General features: G+C 48.2%; 1 protein-coding gene across 1 annotated transcript in view; it reads left to right on the plus strand.

Moving 5' to 3' along the window:
- Nucleotides 1-19,057, plus strand: part of TFCP2L1 (transcription factor CP2 like 1) — a 59,669-nt gene that overhangs the window by 22,387 nt on the left and 18,225 nt on the right. The window contains 4 exon segments of the mRNA XM_005671641.3: nucleotides 13,717-13,793; nucleotides 14,290-14,395; nucleotides 15,045-15,151; nucleotides 16,581-16,733. Coding sequence (XP_005671698.2) covers nucleotides 13,717-13,793; nucleotides 14,290-14,395; nucleotides 15,045-15,151; nucleotides 16,581-16,733 — 443 coding nt within the window.

Below are 19,057 nucleotides of genomic sequence, written 5' to 3' on the forward strand. Positions count from 1 at the left end.
TTTTGACTCAGTCAACTACTGAGAGTTCCTGCTTACCTTTTCCCCAGCTGCTGTCTACATCTGGTCATTGGATCACAATGATAAGAAAGAGCTTTTCTCTTCTCTACCGCTAATTTATTCTTTTAGGTGTTTATTATATTAGTATAGACCAGTGGATATTTGTTTTATTCTCTGTGTTGAAATTCAGTTCTTAAATTGCTTCAGTGGTGGCTGTCAGGGGTTCCTTCAGATTGCCTCGCAGGATGCTCTGATGTGCCCCCATCCCTTTTTGTGGCATTTCCTCACTTTGGGGATTACAAGATGCGTAGTACAATCTCAGCATCTTCTGTGTTCCCTGCCCCCGCCTGGGAAACAATCCCTTCTTTAAGGTGTCTTCAAGATCTGATTTATTCTTCTGCTTTTTTTTTTTTTTTGGTTGCCCCATGGGATATGGAGTTCCCAGGCGAGGGATCAGATTCTCCTTCATGCAAACACATACAGCCTTACTATCTTCCAAGTATTTATTGGGAATGTGTTGTATGCCAGGCCAGGAGCCCGGTCCCTGGCATTCATAAGTGGCTGTGAGGAGGTTAAGGGTCAAGGTCAGACGGGTGATGGGCTGTCAGGATCAGGACTCAGGTTTCTGGCTAGCAAAGCCTTGCGCTGAAGGGTGCCTTGGGTGTGAACTCTGTGTCTACGCACTTGCTGAGACTGCGCATATGCAAGTGACAAGACAGACCACGTGTGCTGGTGGCACTGTGTGCAGCACTGCTTTATCCGTCTGCTGTTATTTCAGTACCATTGGCATCCAGCCCTCCTTTCTCTGAGAGGTAATGATGGCCTCCATGATGTTTTATGTGGCATTAATCACCTAAAGCAGTAACTGTTGGCAAGTAAACAACCTGTAAATCTTGGCTGGCCCGGGCAATTGCCTCCTGTTCTGGGAACATGGTGATCCAGGCAGGAGGCCCTGCACTAGGTTCCACTTGCTGGGCAGGAGCGCCTGGTGGGCATGGCCCAGCCTGGCCCAGGGAGGGGAACGGGGTGGGGGTGGGGTTTCCTGGGGCAGCTGTACCCCCACCCCCAGATGGTCAAGAAGAGAATGGGCTAGCCTGAGGGCTTGTTCCAGCTGGGCTGCCTCGGGCTGTGTGACCTTGAATGGCCTTGGGCGGCCAGCTCTGTACTGGAGAGGTAGAGGGGATGTGGCACCAAGAACAGCGGCCAGGGCACGGGCAGCGCTCTGCATGCTTGTTGGTTGGAAGTGGCTGTCGATGAGCATTCAAGTCCTTATTACCGGCCTGGCTACCAGTGCATTATCTCATTTCATCCCACACCCAGTCTGCAGAGAACTTTCGGCAGCTCTAGAGAAGCCCAAGAGAGTGAGATGCAGAGGGGTTCAAGAACTTGCCTGGGGCACAGGCAGATCTGATTCAACCCTGGTGTATCTGCCCTGAGCCTGGCTCCCCTCACCCTGCTTGTCCTGGGCCAGGCCCCGGGCTGCTGAATTCTCGACACCAGCTGACTTGACACCCCGGGCACATCAGTAGCTCCCTGGGCCTGGGTATCCTGACCTCCAAAACGAGTGCAGTCATCTTGGCGGGCAGGTTCTCAGGTGGTCGCCCCAGGGGATACTGGGTGGGAAGGACCTCTGCGGGAGTGACCTCGGCTGTGTGTGCCTGTCGATCAGTTTATTGGACAAAGGCTGTTTTCCCCAAATACCCACCTATCTGATTGGCTTTTAGGATTATTCAGCAACTTATTTTTTCCCAATCATATGTGTGTGTGCGGGGGGGGGGGGGGGCGGATTTTTTTCTATCTGGTTTAGGTCTAATCTGCTTAAGTTTTTTAATAATCTTAAATTTTTTATTTTTTGGTTTCCACTTTTTTTTGAAGTATAGTTGATATATATGTTACAGGTGTACAGTATAGTACAATTTTTAAAGATTGTACTCCATTTCAGGTGATTATAAAGTATTGGCTGTATTCCCTGTGTTGCACAATATGTCCTTGTAGCTTATTTTATACATATATGATCTTCATTTTAGAATTATTACTATTTTTTTTCTTTTTTTCTCCTTGCAGCCGCAGGGATCAAACCCGCATCCTCACAGAGATAGTGTTAGGTCCTTAACCTGCTGAACCACCCTGAGAACTCCTAAAATTATTTTTTAACTTTTACTTCAAAATAATTTTGAATTTCAAACTGTGGAAGAACTGAAAGATTAGTATAATGGACTTCTCTGCAGGCGTCAGTACATTCATCAGTTTTTAATGTTTTGTCACATTTCCTTTGTCTCTGTAAATAGATAAATTTTCCTTCCTGAATCATTTGAGAGCAGACATCATGCTCCTTTATTCCTAACTGCTTTAGCAGGTATTTCCTCAAAACAGGACATTTTATTACATAACCGTATTTCTATCATCAAATAGCCTCATACACATATTTATTTTTTTAATACATTTTATTGGAGTATAGGTAACTTATAATATTGTGCTAGTTTCAGATGTATAGCAAAACATTTTTTTTTGTTGTTGTCTTTTTGTTTTAGGACCTCCCCAAGGCATATGGAAGTTCCCAGGCTAGGGGTCAAATCAGAGCTGCAGCTGCTCGCCTACACCACAGCCACAGTAACAAGGGATCTGAGCCATGTCTGTGACCACAGCCCATGGCAGTGCTGGATCCTTAACCCACTGAGTGAGACCAGGGATTGAACCCTAGTCCTCATGGATTGTAGTCGGGTTCATTACCTCTGAGCCATGATAGGAACTCCGCAAAAAGTATTTTTCATTTCATTCATATGGCAGTTCTATAGCCTGGAGTGGGGGTGATGGGGTGGTTGGGTCGGAGGCTGTGTGCATTTGTAATGTTGATGGGTATTGTCCAAAGGCTGGGACCTACCATCTCCCACCTCTAACTTGTGAGAGCCTATTTCCTCCTACTGTGTCCTTGAAGGATGCTAGCAATCTCTTCGATCTGTTAGACGTGTGCCAATCTGATAGATGAAACTGCCCTTGCACGAGTTCCACCTGGCATGCCTCTGACCACAAACGATGTTCACATCTTTTCCTGTTCCTCTTGGTCTGGCTGACTAGTTTCACCTCTGTTATTTGCTTTAGGGAAAAACTTTTTCTTTCTTTCTTTCTTTCTTTTTTTTTTTTTGGCCACTCCCATGGCATATGGAAGTTCCACGGTCAAGGATCAAATCCATGCCACAGCACTGACAGTGCCAGATCCTTAACCCACTGAGCCCACAGGGAACTCCCTGTTTTAGGGAATTTAATGTCAAATTCTGTCACCATTAGCTAAAAACCTAAAACATGTCAGTGCTGTCCAAGGGGCTAGGATATGCATGTGTGTGTGTCTGTGTGTACATGTGTATGGGCCAACCTAGTTCAGGTAAACTGATGGCTGGCTTCTGAGAGCTGTGACTTAGCCATCATGCAAGAAAGCTGAGGGGTAAAGTCACAAAGGGCAGCCAGAAGAGTGAAAATTATGTGAAAATTCAATATTCACTGTCCATAAAAAGTCTGATGGGAATCCAGCCATGCCCATTCATTCATGTACTGTCTGTGGCTGCTTCCTTGTTTCAGTGGCTGAGCTGGGGAGTCATGACAGATCTTATGGCCAAAAATAGTTTCCTGGAAAAAGTCTGCTGCTGCCTGGGCTGGAAGATGCTGGTTATTCTGCCTTAATATGAGGGAAGAGGGAGGAAACCCAGTTGGCTGAAGCCCTGCCTGGGCTGGGCACAGTGCAGAGAGCTGTACCTGTGTGTTTTATTTAAAGCTTCCCTGACAAGATTTCCCTTCTTTTCCCCTCTGCTTCTTGACCTCTTCCCCCATTTTTGCTATTCCCTAGGTGGGGTGGAGGCTCACGTCCCCTTCTGAGTGGCTTCAGGGCCCTTTGGATAAAGTCTAAGCCTTTTTCCGGGTGGTGACCCAGGCTCCCCTGCCCCACCCCAGCCTCAGTCCAGCCAAGGGGCCCCTGCTCCTCTCCACAGGCTAAAGCTAGAGCCTTAATGTGGGAGGGGGTCACCAAGCTTGCTGGCCCCCACCAGTGGAGGTGGAGGAGAGCCTGGGACCACCCCTCCTCCAGCCCCTGCCACTCCCTGTCACCTGGGTTCCTCTGGGTTGGGCGGGCAGCCCCCTGCAGTGGTAAACTACTGACCCCAGGCTCTTCCCAACTAGCCTTTAAAAGGCCTTTAACTGCTCCAGAGGAGAGGGTGGGGCCAGGGTCATTGGAGGAAATTGCCTTGAAGACTTTGGCAAGGCTACAGAAAGGCCACCACCAACCTGACCCATGGGATTCCCCTGCCATGTGCTTGGTGACCTCATTGCAGGGAAGGTTTGGAGCCGAGGACACTCTGTGCTAGGCGTGTCTTCAATCTTATATCAACCCGCTGCCTTAAGTACCAGTGTTGTCCACATCTCAGAGGTGTGGACCTGAGGCCTGTGCTCAGAGCCAGTTACCTATTAGGATGTGGTGGGCCCAGAGTTGGGCTCTGAACCTGGGTGCTAAGCAGACCTCCAAGGTAGCCATAGGGGTATGTAGGGGACACGGGTAACTGCCTAGCTGTGTAGTGTGTGATTATGCTCTTCTATACGCAGGCATGATGTGCGCTTGAAAGATTTAAGCCCAAGTGACTTGATAAAATAGGCTCACGGCCCTGCAGGTGGTTTTTAATTCCAGTGGCAAAGTTGCGGGGTGATGTGTGAATGAGTATGGCGAATGCTAGTGTCTCAGGATGCCCTGGCCCCCAGTGTGTCCCTGGCACAAAGGGGGTGGCAGTGGGGGTTTACAGTGATGGGTCAGCAGCAGAGCCAAAGAGGACCCCCCGTCCTCCTAGGGCAGGACTGAAGAGTTGGAAACAGACAACCATAAGGCAGGACAGGACACCAGCCAGGTCCCAGAGTTCTTCCTCCACTGAGTCATTTTGTGGGTGAGAAGAATACTAGTTGGCCCTTGAACATGGATTTGAATGGCATAGGTCCATTTATACACAATATTGAGTTCTTTTCAGTAGTAAATACTCCAGACTACACGATCCAAGGCCAGTGGACCCCACGGGTGTAGAGGAGCCTCGGAGACCGAGGGCTGACTCTAAGTCACTATTTCCAGCTGCACTGAGGGTTGGCGCCTCGACCCCTGCGTTCTTCTAGGATCCACTGTATTTGAATTTCGGATTGACTGAATGGTATGGAGAATAAAAGGACAATTACTCATGTGCCCAATGCAGTGGTTTTAACCTTGCCAGATTTGCTTCTGATTTTACTTCTTTCTAATCCCATGGCCTTTCCTCCTGGAAGCAGAACCATTGTTGTGAAGTTGGTGTTTATGGACCCTGTAGCACTCTTAAATTTTTATTCTACGTATACTTTGCCTCAAAAACGAACAGTGCTGGGAGTTCCTGCTGTGGCTCAGTGGGTTGAGAATCCTATTAGTATCCATGAGGATGTAGGTTCCATCCCTGGCCTTGCTTAGTGGGTTAAGGGTCCAGCACTGCCATGGGCTATGGTGTGGGTTTCAGATCTGGCATTGTTGTGGCTGTGGGCTCAGATCTGGCTCAGATCTGGCATTGTTGTGGCTGTGGCATAGGCCGGCAGCTGCAGCTCTGATTCAACCCCCAACCTGGGAACTCCATAGCCACAGGTGTGGCGCCAAAAACAAACAAACAAACAAAAAGAACAGTGCTAGAGCTCCTGCCTTGGCAAAGAAGGTTAAAGATGGTGGCATTGTCTCTACAGAGGCTTGGGTCACTGCTGTGGCATGGGTTTGATCACCAGCCTGGCATGGTAGGTTAAAGATCCAGGGTTGCCGAAGCTGTGGTATAGGTCGCAGCTGCAGCGTGGAGTCCATCCCTGGCCTGGGAACTTCCATATGCTGCAGGTGCAGCCATTAAAAAAAAAAAAAATGAACAGTGCTTTTTAAAAAAATTGACGTATAGTTGCTTTACAACATGTTAGTTTCAGGTGTACAGCACAGCAATTCAGTTATATATATATGTATATATATTCTTCAGATTCTCTTCTCTTATAGGTTATTAAAAAATATTGAGTGTAATTCCCTGTGCTATATAGTAGGTTATTCTTGGTTATCTATTTTATATACAGCTGTATGTTAATACCAACCTCTTAATTTATTCCTCTTCCCCACCTCTTTTCCCCTTTGATAACCAGAGGTTTTTTTGGTTTGTTTGTTTGTTTGTTTTGGTCTTTTTGGGGTTGCACCTGCAGCATACTGAGGTTCCCAGGCTAGGGGTTAAATTGGAACTGCAGCTGCTGGCCTATGCTATAGTCACAGCAACACCAAATCTGAGCCATGTCTATGACCTATACTGCAGCTCACAGCAATGCTGGATCCTTAACCCACTGAGTGAGACCAGGGATTGAACCTGTATCCTCATGGATGCTAGTCAAATTCATTTCCACTGAGCTGTGACAGGGATTCTCTGTAAGTTTTTTTCCTATGTTGAACAGTACTATTGTGCAGGTCTTCAGATTTGACATAAGCAGTTTCATATATGTCACTATGTACCTCTTTTGTTTAATAGTATGTTTCTGAGATTTCCCCTATGTTGATACGTGTCTCATTTTAAGTGCTGTGTGCCATTCTGTTCTCAGTTGCATGATAGAATCAACGTGTCTTTCTCCTGTTGTTGGGTATGTAGGTTGGGGACAGTTTCTCACCATAGCAAGCAATGCCACAGTGAGCAATTTTTGTCCAAGTTTCCCAAATGCATCAAATGCTCCTTTAGGATGTGCCTCTAGGATGTGCTGGTTCTATCAGTGTAACCAGCCATGCATATACCCCGCATGCTCATCCATGGTCGATACTGTCAAACTGTAATTGTTGCCTCTCTGACAGGTGTTAGATGGTCTCTTATTTCACCTGACATTATCCTGTTTACTTGTACCACCCTGCACATCTTTCCATGTGTTTGGTGACCATATGCCCTGGTTTACGAGGTTATTTCCCACTGATAAGGACCAAGTCAACATTAACAGCAACCTGACATTTTCAAAAGTGTCTCAATATAATTTTTTTTTTTTTTGGTCTTTCTAGGGCTGTGCCTGTGGCATCTGGAGGTTCCCAGGCTGGGGGTCTAATTGGAGCTGCTGCTGCCAGCCTACACCGCAGCCCCAGCAATGCCAGATCTGAGCTGTGTCTGCAACCTACACCACAGCTCATGGCAATGCTGGATCCTTAAGTCACTGAGCAAGGCCAGGGATCAAACCTGCATCCTCATGGATACTAGTTGGGTTTGTTAACCACTGAGCCACGACAGGAAATCTGCAATATAAATTTTAACACAGTTTTTCCTATATGAGGTGAAGAACATAATTTTTCCTTTGTGTACTTGTTTCTAGTTTAAGAAATCCTTTCTTACCTCATGGTCATACAGTAGTCTCATATTTTCCTTAGAAATGTTAAGGTTTTGCTTTTATTTTCTGGTTTCCATTATCTAGAATGAATTCATTATGTGTGGTGTGAGGTAGGGATTTCTGTGTCCATATGGATAGCCAGTTATCTCACACTCTTGAAAAGTTTTTTTTTTTTTTTTCTAATCACTGTTATAGGTCAAATTTCCAAGTATCTAAATTCTATTTCTGAGCTCTTTATTCTTTTTCATTGTTCTGTTTGTCCTCATACCAAAATTTCATGGTTTTAGCTCCTGTCACCTTATAATAAGTTCAGAGTGTTTTAAATGGAATAGGAACATGTGTGTTAGGGAGATTATTATGCGGAAATGATAGGCTGCTGAATGGTTACATATACACAATCTTGGTTCAGAGAGCTGACATCATGGGGATTAAGGAATTTGAACTTTAAAAGAAGGAGAGGGTTTGCTTGGATGGAACAGGAGCATGAAATAACATGAACATCAAGAAATTCAGGAGAGGGAGTTCCCACTGTGGTATAGTGGAAACAAAACTGACTAGTACCATGAGGATGTGGGTTCGATCCCAGGCCCCACTCAGTGGGTTGGGAATCCATTATTGCTCTGAGCTCTGGTATAATTCATAGAAGTGACTTAGATCCTGCATTGCTGTGGCCATGGTGTAGGCCGATGGCTATAACTCCTATTCAGCCCCTAGCCTGGTAACTTCCATATGCTATGGTTGTGGCCCTAAAAAGCAAAAAAAAAAAAAAAAAAAAAAAAAAAAAAAAGGTCAGGAGAAATGTGACAGATGGATTCCTTGAATATTAAAACCAGAAGGGACTGTTGAAGCTACCAGACACTGTGTGGAGTTGTTTGGCTAAGTGACCAGTCTTTGGAGTCTATTGAGACCTGGGTTCTGTGTTCAACAAGATGCTTAACCTCTCTGTATCTTATTTTCCTTATCTAGAAAACAAAAGCTGCATTGTATTTTCCCTATAAGATTGTTGAGATGGCTAAATGAAATAACGCTTACAAAGGGCTTAGCAATGTCACATAGCTGGATGACAACTAAGTGAATATCTATCTATCTATCTATCTATCTATCTATCTATCTATCTACCTACCTACCTACCTACCTACCTACCTACCTATCTATCATCCTATTCCCTTAATTCTAAGACCAGCTTTTTTCTTTTTCTTTTTCCATATTTCACATTTCTGAAGTTAGAACAGACTTTACTGTCATTTTCTGTAGTGTTTTGCTATTCCTCCTGAATTATTGTTTAGAATGTAGGAAACAGTCTTTTACAGACAAGGAAAATGAATCAACATGCTTGATCTAGGGGCATGGAACAGGTTGAGTTGGTCATCCTAGGAATCACCTTTATGGTTTGTCCTAAAGGGGAGAAGGAAGAAGAGAAAAAAAATCTTGACTTGGCATGAGGATGATGGGCTGCTTCCTATGCCATCAGTTGTTGTAGGAAAACTAACCAGCAGGCAAAATGGACCCAGAAGGCTTCTAGAAAGGTGAAGTTGAGAGAGATTCCTCTGGCCAACACCCACCAGGTTGGAGGGAGCCAGGTTTCTGCTGCTTGCCCTGCTACTTACTAGCTGTGCAAGCTTGCTCAAATCAGGTAACCTCTCTGAGCTGCTACTTCCTTCTAGCAGATGGGCCTCATGATCTAAGCTACACTGTTGATTCAGGTGAGTTAATAGTTGGGCAGACATTGCTGCTGGGTCAGCACCCAGTGGATGGGAGCTGCGAGGTGCTACCTCTCCCCTCCCACCTCCTGGCTACAGTTTTGCTTGGGATTCCTTTCTTGATCATTCTTGCCTTCAGCTAGAGAAATCTTGCCCCCTCTTCAAAGTCCATTGCAGATGCTCGCTCCTTGTTCAAACCTTCCCTCCCCCTCCTCCATTTGGCTGAGTTTGCATCTCTGCATCTCTGCTGTTTCTTAGAGGGATTTTTCTCTCTTTTTTGATCTTATCAATTTTATTTTATTTTTAAAATTTTTATTGAAGTCTGGTTGATTCACTGTGTTGTGTTAATTTTTGCTGTACAGCAAGGTGACCCAGTTACACATATATGTATTCTTTTCCATTATGGTATATTCCAGGATATTGAATATAGTTCCTCAAGGGATTTTTCTTTTTTGTCATTTTTTATGGTTGCACCTACAGCATATGGAAGTTCCCAGGCTAGGGGGCGAATTGGAACTGCAGCTGCAGCCTACACCACAGCTGCAGTAACACTAGATCTGAGCCTCATCTGCGCCCTATGCCACAGCTTGCAGCAACACTGGATCCTTAATCCACTGAGCGAGGCCAGGGATTGAACCCACATCCTCATGGATACTAGTTGTGTTCTTTACTGCTGAGCCACAACAGGAACTCCTATTTTTCTTTTTCAAAAGGAGATTTGGTGGGGTTTTTTGTTTGTTTGTTTTTTGTGGCTACACCTGTGGCATGTGAAAGTTCCCAGGCCAAGAATTGAACCTGAGCCACAGCAGTGATAATGCCAGATCCTTAACCCATTGAGCCACCAGGAACTCCCTAGAGGGATTTTTCAAGTTCTGCCCTACATTAGTACTTTTCTTGGCTATTTGGGGTGCCCAGAGGACTGCCAACCCCTTGAGGGTGGGAGTGTGTCTTCCTTTTGCAAACCCTGCGGTTCTAGCCCAGAATAACTTTGCAGAGAACATTGCCAAGTCCCTCCTCCGAGTCAGACAGTATAGTGGTGAGCAAAACAGACAGTTTATGTCTGGACAGTGTCCACCTTCCATAGCTCCCACCATGCCCTGAAATGAGGCCAGCCAGGCAGAGAAATGCCAGGGTCCCCCAGGTCAGTTCAGGTGTCCTGACCTTGCCCATCAGCCCAGGTGTGACTGGGGATGTTGGTGCTGTGCGGGGTGAGAGCGGGCAAGGGAAGTCAGTCTGGCCCTGGGGTGTTGGTGCTGAGCAGCCTGGGTGGGGAGGGAGCCTGGCGTCTGTCTGGGGCCTGAGCGGGGGAGGGACAAGTGGCTGGGGAGGAAGGAGATGCGGTGGGGGTTGGGCAGCAGGGAGTGGGGTCCCTGCTGCTGGTGGAGGAGGCTGGGACCCTGTGCTGAAAGCCCCTCTGAGTAGCTCTGATCCCTGCTTTGCTGCCTGTGATGTTCAGGCTTCTTGGGAACTGCTCCGTGTGGCAGGGGAGGTGCTTCCTCCTGGGCCGGAGCTGGTGGCCCTGGAACCTGGGGTTAGTGTGAGTTGGGTCCCTGGGGCGCGCCCATTAAACCCAGGGCAGTGACCATTTGGGCCTCAGGCCTCACGCCAGAGCTGGCTACATTCTTCCTCTGGGAAGGTGGAGGTCACTGGAAAAACCAGTTAGGGTGTGTGAGGCTCCATCCATTTCATGTTGCTCTCAGGGAAGTGTTAGCCCAGGAGCCCGGAAATGGAGGCTAAAAATCTGGCTTTTACAGAAAGGTGGAAGTGTCACTGAGGGTCACCAGGACCCCCCTGGAGCTGCATCGTTCAAGTGGCAATTGGGCAGGACAATAATTTGGGGTCCCTGCCTTTTCCTTCTGATGGGATGTGCCCTGCAGGTTGGCCTGAGTGGTGCCAGGGTTGTCACTGGTCCTGGACGACAGGCTGGTGGAAGCTGGGGGGAGGGGTCCCACCTTCCTGAGAAGGGAAGTTTGCTGAGTGGATATCTTGGAGCTCAGCCAGCATCATTCCCAGGACCATGCACTGTGTCCCTCCTGCCTGTCCCATCCCCAGGATTTGCACAGCGTTTGATACAGGACTGTTATCACTTAGCCAATTCAATGAATGATTGCGTTTTCTATTCTTGGCCCATTCTCTTATGCATTGCGGGGAAGAGTATATTTCTGGGGTTGCATTAACAAATTAACCACAAACACGTTGGCGACAAACAAAATAGAAGTTTATTCTCTCTCAGTTCTGGAGGCCAGAAGTCAGAAATGGGGCCATGCCACACTCCCTGTGGGGGGTTTAGGGGAGAATTTGTTTTTTGCCTCTTGCTTCTTCCAGCCAGGCATTCCTTGGCTTGTGGCCGCATCAATCCAGTCTCTGCTCCTGTGATCATCTGGCCTCCTCTTTTCTCCTCTTTTCTCTGTGTCTTTTGTGTATCTGTTATAAGGACACCTGTCACTGGATTTAGGGACCTCTGGGACAAACCGGAATGAGTGCCTCATCTCCAGACCCCTAACTTGGAGTTCCTGCTGTGGCAGGTGGGTTAAGGATCCAGCATTGCTCCATATGTGGCATAGGTTGCAGCTGCTGTTCGGATTCCATCCCTGGCTGGGGAACTTGCATATGCCACAAGTGCAGCCCAAAAAACCCCGAAAAACAAAAAGAGAGAGAGAGAGATCCTTAACCTAATTGCATCGGCCAAGATTCTTTTTCTAAATAGAAGAACATTCACAGGTTCTGGAGATGAGGGTATGGACATATGTTTGGGGGCTACAATTCAACCCACTACAGAGAATCTTAATATTTCTCTAATCATTGCTGTTTTAGATATATTAAGACTGTTAGCCACTGGGTTTGTGCTGCTCTTACTTTGCAGTGTGCATTTAAGATGCAGCTCTGTCTGTATTATACATTTATGTCTATATCTGTATCTCTATTAGATTTCCTTTTCCTCTGTCGATTTTAGGATCAGAAAGTCCTTTCCTACTGAGGGTCTCATAAGTAGTCATTCATGTTAAAATAAAACCTTAGGAAATCATGGAGTTCCCTGCTGGCGCAGTGGGTTGAGGATCTGGCATTGCCGCTGAAGTGGTGGGAGTTTGATCCCTGGGCCAAGAACGTCCATATGCTGTGGGCGCAGTCAAAAACAAAAACACCAAACCGTAGGAAATTAACTTTTAAATCCAATGGTAACTTGGATGAAACCTGCCAAACCCAGTGAAATCTGAGTGCGTTTAGTTAATTATACTGTGCCGTGGTCCCTTTCCAAAATACGTCATAGTTACCTCAGATGCCATCACTGGGAGATGGTGGGGGATGGTACTCAGGACCTCTCTGAACTATTTTTGTAGCTTCTTATGAGTCCATCATTGTTTAAAAAGTTTTTTTGGACAAATTTTAATCAGATTTACCAATTATGAAGTCATCTGTTTTCTCTTATTTGTGAGACGTCTTTTATTAAGCTCTGGTGTATCCTAAGATGCTTTAGCGTTGTGGTTGAATTTATTTCATTTGGAAAAAGTTTACATCATTTGAAACATGGTCTTTCCGTCTTGGAACGTGGCATATCCTACTTGGTCAAGTGGTATTTTTATCTTCCAATAAAATATGTGTGGTTTTCTTCAGGTTATTCATAGATACTTTGAAGTTTGGTTGTTCTTCTTGATGGATCTTTCCTCCATTTACATTCTTTAACCAGCTTGTGCTGGTTATATGTCCCCAAATAGAATCCCCACACCCTTTCAAATACATGGAATTCTTTTAACTTGAGAAAATGCTTTTCATGCTGCAATTAGAGACAATGTTTAACAGGCTTTTATTCGTTCCTTTAAACCTGCTCTCAGGAAGGGTACGGTCAGTTATTTAACGAGGATTCAAGCAACTATGTTCTGAATCCATCTGCATTTCTTTATAAAGAAATCAGAGGAAGTTGTGTTCGTACATGCAACACTAACTGTATTATTTGGACATCAACAGATGTATAGGTGAGATTTTGTTATTCCGCATCTGCGACTCACAACCAAAGTCCACGCCAGATCCTTAACCCATTGAGCAGGGCCGGGGATCGAACCCACATCCTCATGGATGATAGTTGGGTTTTTTTAAGGGCTGCACCCATGGCATATGGAGGTTCTCAGGCTAGAGGTCAAATTGGAGCTGCAGCTGCTGGCCCATGTCACAGCCACAGCAACACAGGATCTGAGCCACGTCTGCGACCTACGCCATAGCTCACAGGCAATGCCAGATCCTTAACGCACTGAGCAAGGCCAGGGATCAAACCTGTGTAGTCATGGATGCTAGTCAGATTCATTAACCACTGAGCGATGATGGGAACTCCAACTAGTGAGGTTCTTAACCTTCTGAGCCACAATGGGAAGTCCCGCTAACTGTATTGTTTGGGATTCTATTTCTTTGAAAATCGTAGAGGTGCTGTCCTCAGGGATCGCGTGCATTACCTAGGGAACCCCTGGCCCCACCAGGCCAGATGGACAAACTGGAGTGTCCAGTCCAGAGTGTGACCTGCTGTCTGTGGCCTTTCTCCTCTGCTTTGGTCTCTGGGACCGCCAGTGCCATTGCCTGGGCAGACTTGAGGGTATTGAGACAGCCGTTAGCTGGGTCGGTCCCCAACTTGAAAACAGGAATGAAAAATGTACTGTTAACTCCCCTCCAGGTCAATCGTATGAAATCCGACTGCTGGAGAATAGGAAGCTGGGAGATTTTCAGGATCTGAACACAAAATATGTGAAGGTAAGGCTATTCCTTCCCTGGGTGCTAGGGGGTGCTCGGTGGGGGGCTTGGCACTGGGCTTGCTGGGGTGGGTGGGAGTGCTATGGCTGGGGATGGTGATGGGAGTGCCAGGGGGTTGGGCAAAGCTCCAGGGAGAGGGTGGGTCACTGGCCTCTGATGTCTAAAGGGCCTCAGGTGGGCTGGCAGTGCTGAGCAGGACATGGCTGGTAGACTGGGCACTGGGCTGGACAGACTTGGGTTCCAGCCTGGCTTTGCCTCTTCCTGACCTCTTCTGAGCTTCAGTCTACTCACCTGCACAGAAGGGTTTTGCATATGACCCATGTGTATAAAGCACTCAGCGATCCCAGAGAGAAGAGGAGCCCTTGTGTGGGTGCTGTTGTTCACATGGTTAGGGCACTGAGGGGGAAGGGGGGCAGCACAGGGAACATAGAGTCTGACTGCGGGAGGCCAAGGGGGGCGCCCACATTCAATTGCCTTTGCTGCCCTCCTGCCCCAGAGTACCATCCGCGTGGTGTTCCATGACCGCCGACTGCAGTACACGGAGCACCAGCAGCTGGAGGGCTGGCGCTGGAGCCGGCCTGGGGACCGCATCCTGGACATCGGTGAGTGTCCCTGGCCAGGAGCGGCCCCCGGGGCTCTGGCCACATGATGGTTCCTCTGGGGCATCATTTGGACCCATGCCTGTCCAGGGTATCTTAGTGTACTCCTGTCTCGTCTGAAACCCTGGGGGAGGGATGTGGGGCAGGTGAAATTCAAGAACCCACCATAAGGGAGTTGGCAGCAGGGGAAGCTTCACAGAAGCTTGCTGCCTGAAGGGGTGGTGATAAGTGATGATGGGGAGGGTGGGAGTCACAGAGAAGGGTGATGAAAATGGTATCAGGGGCTCGGGCACTGGTCCACAGTCTTTTATCCACAGTCTGGGGGCCAGATGGGTTTTGAGATTCACAAGTTAAAATGACAGTAGGGTGTGTAGACCCAGAGCGTTGGGTCACATTGCCAACAGGCAGTCAAGCCCAGTAATAGTTCTGCAGCAAAATGGAATGATTGCTCACAGAAAATAGGGTAAAGGCTCTAAATAGCTTCCTGGTGATTCAAGTCAGGATTCCACCAAATGAGTTACGTAAAACTTAGCTTTCAAAACCTCTGGCATTTCCGATCGTGTAAGGCATTTGGACCTGTAATGAGAGTCCTTCCCTAAATATTTGGGAGTGGCTGACAACTGCACTTTTGTGTGTGTGTATGTGTGCACAGATATTCCACTGTCTGTTGGTATCTTGGACCCCAGGGCCAGCCCGACCCAGCTGAACGCAGTCGAGTTTTTGTGGGACCCTTCGAAGAGAGCATCTGCGTTCATCCAGGTGAGCAGGAGGCGGGTTGCCCTCTGTGAGGATGCTGGAGCCGTAGGGTCTGTTGTGTAGCTCCTTAAACCGGTCCATCCATGGGCCCCTGCTCTCTGCTGCAGGGAAGGGGGTGGAAAGGGAGAGGGTGTCTGTGTGTTGCTTGGAGTCAGAGTCAGTTTTCCTTTGAGTTGGAAAGGGACTTGGAATGGTTTACCATCCTGTGTGGAATTTGCTTTTCAAATGTAAGCTTTTTACAAAGTGTGTCCTCGCATAAAGAATTTGAAGTAAAACTTTTTTTGTAATTGTTTTTATTATAAAATCATTTAGTTATCAAACACCTGGGGGGATTCAGCCTTGTGTTAAACACCATGGAAGGTGGAGGTGGCCAAGGGCACAGTGGGGTAACTGGGCCTCTGGCCTTACCCCTGGCCATGAGTCCCTTTTTGAGCCTTTTAGTTTTCCTGCTTGTCTTTTTTATTTTTTATTTTTAGAGGAAGGATTTAATATAAAATTGGTAGACATGTGGATAAGTTCCCTAGAGGATCACAAGTGAAAGCGATATTTTAAGTGTTCCTGCCTGTCTTTAAATTAGAGAATGAGGAGTTTCCATCGTGGCTCAGTGGTTAATGAATCCGACTGGGAACCATGAGGTTTCGGGTTCGATCCCTGGCCTCGATAGTAGGTTAAGGATCCGGCGTTGCCGTGAGCTGTGGTGTAGGTCACAGAGGTGACTCGGATCCCGAGTTGCTGTGGCTGTGGTGTAGGCCGGTGGCTACAGCTATAATTAGACCCCTAGCCGGGGAATCTCCATATGCCGTGGGCGCATCCCTAGAAAAGACCGAAAGAAAAAAAATTAGAGAATGAAAGTAGAGCCTTGACTGCAATGCCTAGTTCATAACAACCACTCAGTAAAAGTTAGCAACCTTTTTTCCTTTACAGAATTACAATATTTGTATTGTCTTTTAAGACTTATTATCATGTTATTATTACAATAATATGTATTCTATCATGACAACATTATTACAGTGTTATAACAGTAAATGCACATCAAGTGCCTTCGATGTAGCAGGTACTTACCAGAAGTAAGAAATGGTTCCAGGTTCTGGCCTGGCCTCAATCACCTGGCCACTAGGCCATTAGGGACTCTGCTGTCTGGGATTTGCTAAGGGAGGAGCCACGGACGGGGGTGGGGGTGGGGGTGGGCAGTGCCCCTGGGGTCAGTGGCCTCAGAGCAATGGTAAGGACTTAGCTGGTTAGGCAGGGCCTTCAAGGTCAAGGGACAAAGGTGAGAGGGCACATCCTTTGTGGACAGGGGAATTGAAGGTGAGTCTGCACCTGACTGTGCAGGATGGAAACCTCTTTTTGGAGAGGAGCCTGTGGGGGTCCAGAGCCGGCCCTCCCCTGCTTCTTGCTACCTGTCCCCTCCCCCTACTGTGTCTCCTTGCAGGTGCACTGCATCAGCACCGAGTTCACCCCGAGGAAGCACGGGGGCGAGAAGGGAGTGCCTTTTAGGGTGCAGATCGATACCTTTAAGCAAAACGAGAATGGGGAGTACACAGAGCACTTGCACTCGGCCAGCTGTCAGATCAAGGTGTTCAAGGTAAGACATCCTGGCCAGCTCCACCCATGGTCACCCGCCCTGGACAAGGACCCCACAGTGCTGACTGCCAGGGGGGAGTCCCACTAGGAGCTCAGTGTCCTCAGCATCCTCACAGCCCGGATCTCCTACCCGGACTCAGCAGCCTGCCCACTGCTTTCATCCTCACGTGTCCAAGCTCAGCTCTGCTTGACCGGGATGACTGGATTTGCAGTTTTAGATGTTTGTTTTCCTCCCAAGCACTTTGGCCAACGATTCTGTAGTTGCCTGTATGATTCTCCTTCAAAGTCAAAGCAAGAGCTCCCTGTGGGGGTCCTGACCATGGGGGCCTCTTTTCTTTTTTTGGCCACACCTATGGCATGCAGAAATTCCCAGGCCAGGGATGGAACCCTCATCACAGCAGTGACTGGAGCCCGATCCTTAACCTGCTAAGCCACTGGCGAGCCACCCCCTGCCCCCACTTTTAAATTGAAGTGTGGTTGATTTATAATGCTGTGTTAGTTTCAGGTGTACAGCAAGCTGATTCAATTATAAACACATATATATCTGTTCATTTTCAGATTTCTTTCCATTATACGTTATTATACTGACTAGAGTTCCCTGTGCGATACAGTAGGTTCTTGTTGGTTATCTATATGATGTACAGTAGTGTGTGTATGTAAATCCCAATAGATGTTCTTAATCAGGGCTCCATGGTCATTGTGCCTCTGCAGTGGCCTCCTGATGGAGAGAGCTGCATTTTCTGAGATTCCTCCTCTTTTGTCCTTTCCCTCCTCACCTCCTGCAATCGCCTGTCATTGTTTCTCATCTCATCTGTCTGGACTTCCTAAGACGGTCGCCAGGGTGCAGCTCAGGGTGGCCCTGGGGAGGAGGACGCAACAGAGCCCGCATCATTCTCAGGGGTGGGTGGGTGGCGCCGGGTAGGACCGCAGGCTCTGTGGTCTGCAGGCTGGACCCACCCGCCAGCGCGGGAGACTTCAGAGGGGCTAAACCGGGTGTGGACCAGCTCCAGCACTTTCTCCACCCTCTTGGTCTTTCACAATCAGGGGAACTGGGAACTTGCCAAATAAGTTCCGTCGGCTGGGGCTGGAGATGCCAGGGTGAGTGGCTGTAGAAACCAGGGCCTTGTTGGAGGGAAAGCTGGGCAGCGCTGACGTTCCTGAGCTTGGGATGGATGTGGAAATAAGTGCCCACAGGTAGAGCCATCAACCCGGCGGCTGAGTGGTGACCTGGCCTGTTTCTCAACTAAACTGGAAGGCCCTGGAGCTGACTGTGTCTGTGCTCAGGCGCCGGCACCGCCGGGCTGCCGATTTCAACCCCACTGATAGCATCTGGCTGCCCAAGGGCTGTGGGCAGAGCACTCTGGGGCCCTGGCTGGGCTCTGTGCCTTGGGACTCCCTGGTTAGTTAGTGCTGCCACCCGGGGTGGGGGTAGGGGTGGGGGCGGGGGGCAGGGGTCGGGGAAGGAGCCTCTGTTTGTCCTGCCTGCCAGAGTGGAAGCACCTTTCAGCAACCTGCTTCAGTATTAGGAAGCTTCGAAATCGGCTTCCAAAGGAAATTTTGTTTTTCCACCATATCTGTTTCCTATTCCTGCTGTAAAATATCACCAACATTTTGTGGCTTAATACTGCCTATTATCTATTTATGCTGGAGGTCAGGAGTCTGAAATGGGTCCCACTGGGCTCAAGTCAGTTGTCCGGAGGCCTGAATTCCTTTCTACAGGCCCTAGGGGAGAATCTCTTTGCCTTTTCCAGCCTCTGGAGGCCTTTGCCTTCCTCGGCCCGCAGTTCCCCCCTCGATCCTCAGCCCTTCCCAAGTGTGTCACCCTGGCCCCTCTGCTCCCCTCCTCCACTTTCCAGCCCCTGTGGTGACACTGAACCCATTGGGGTGATCTGGGCCATCTTCCTATTTTAATTTCATGCTGTTGGGGATCTTAATTCCGTCTGCATCCTTGCCCCTTCTTGCCATGTAAGGTAAGATCCTCAGAGGCTCTAGGATTAGGGCGTCCCATCTTTGGGAACATTAGTCTGCCGACCCTGTCCTCCAGTGCCTCTGGTCTTGGGCCCGCGCTGGGGAGTGGGACAGAGGAGCCATCTATGCCATGGGGTGCCCAGTCCTCCTCGTGGCCCCTGCGAGCTCCCCTTCCTTCACCTGGAGGTGGAAGCTCAGGACTAGGGGCTTTGTCCAGCAACTCAACAATATGTCAGGCATGACTCAGGGAGCTGGGCAGGAAGCTGCCTTGTCCCAGTGGCCTGAGGAAGGTCTTGGCATCTCCTGCAGGAGTAGGAGCCTCTGTCACCTGAAGCTGTCTCCCCAGAGGGCCTGAGG

This window comes from Sus scrofa, chromosome 15 (assembly GCF_000003025.6).
Source record: "Sus scrofa isolate TJ Tabasco breed Duroc chromosome 15, Sscrofa11.1, whole genome shotgun sequence".
Classification (NCBI taxonomy): domain Eukaryota; kingdom Metazoa; phylum Chordata; class Mammalia; order Artiodactyla; family Suidae; genus Sus; species Sus scrofa.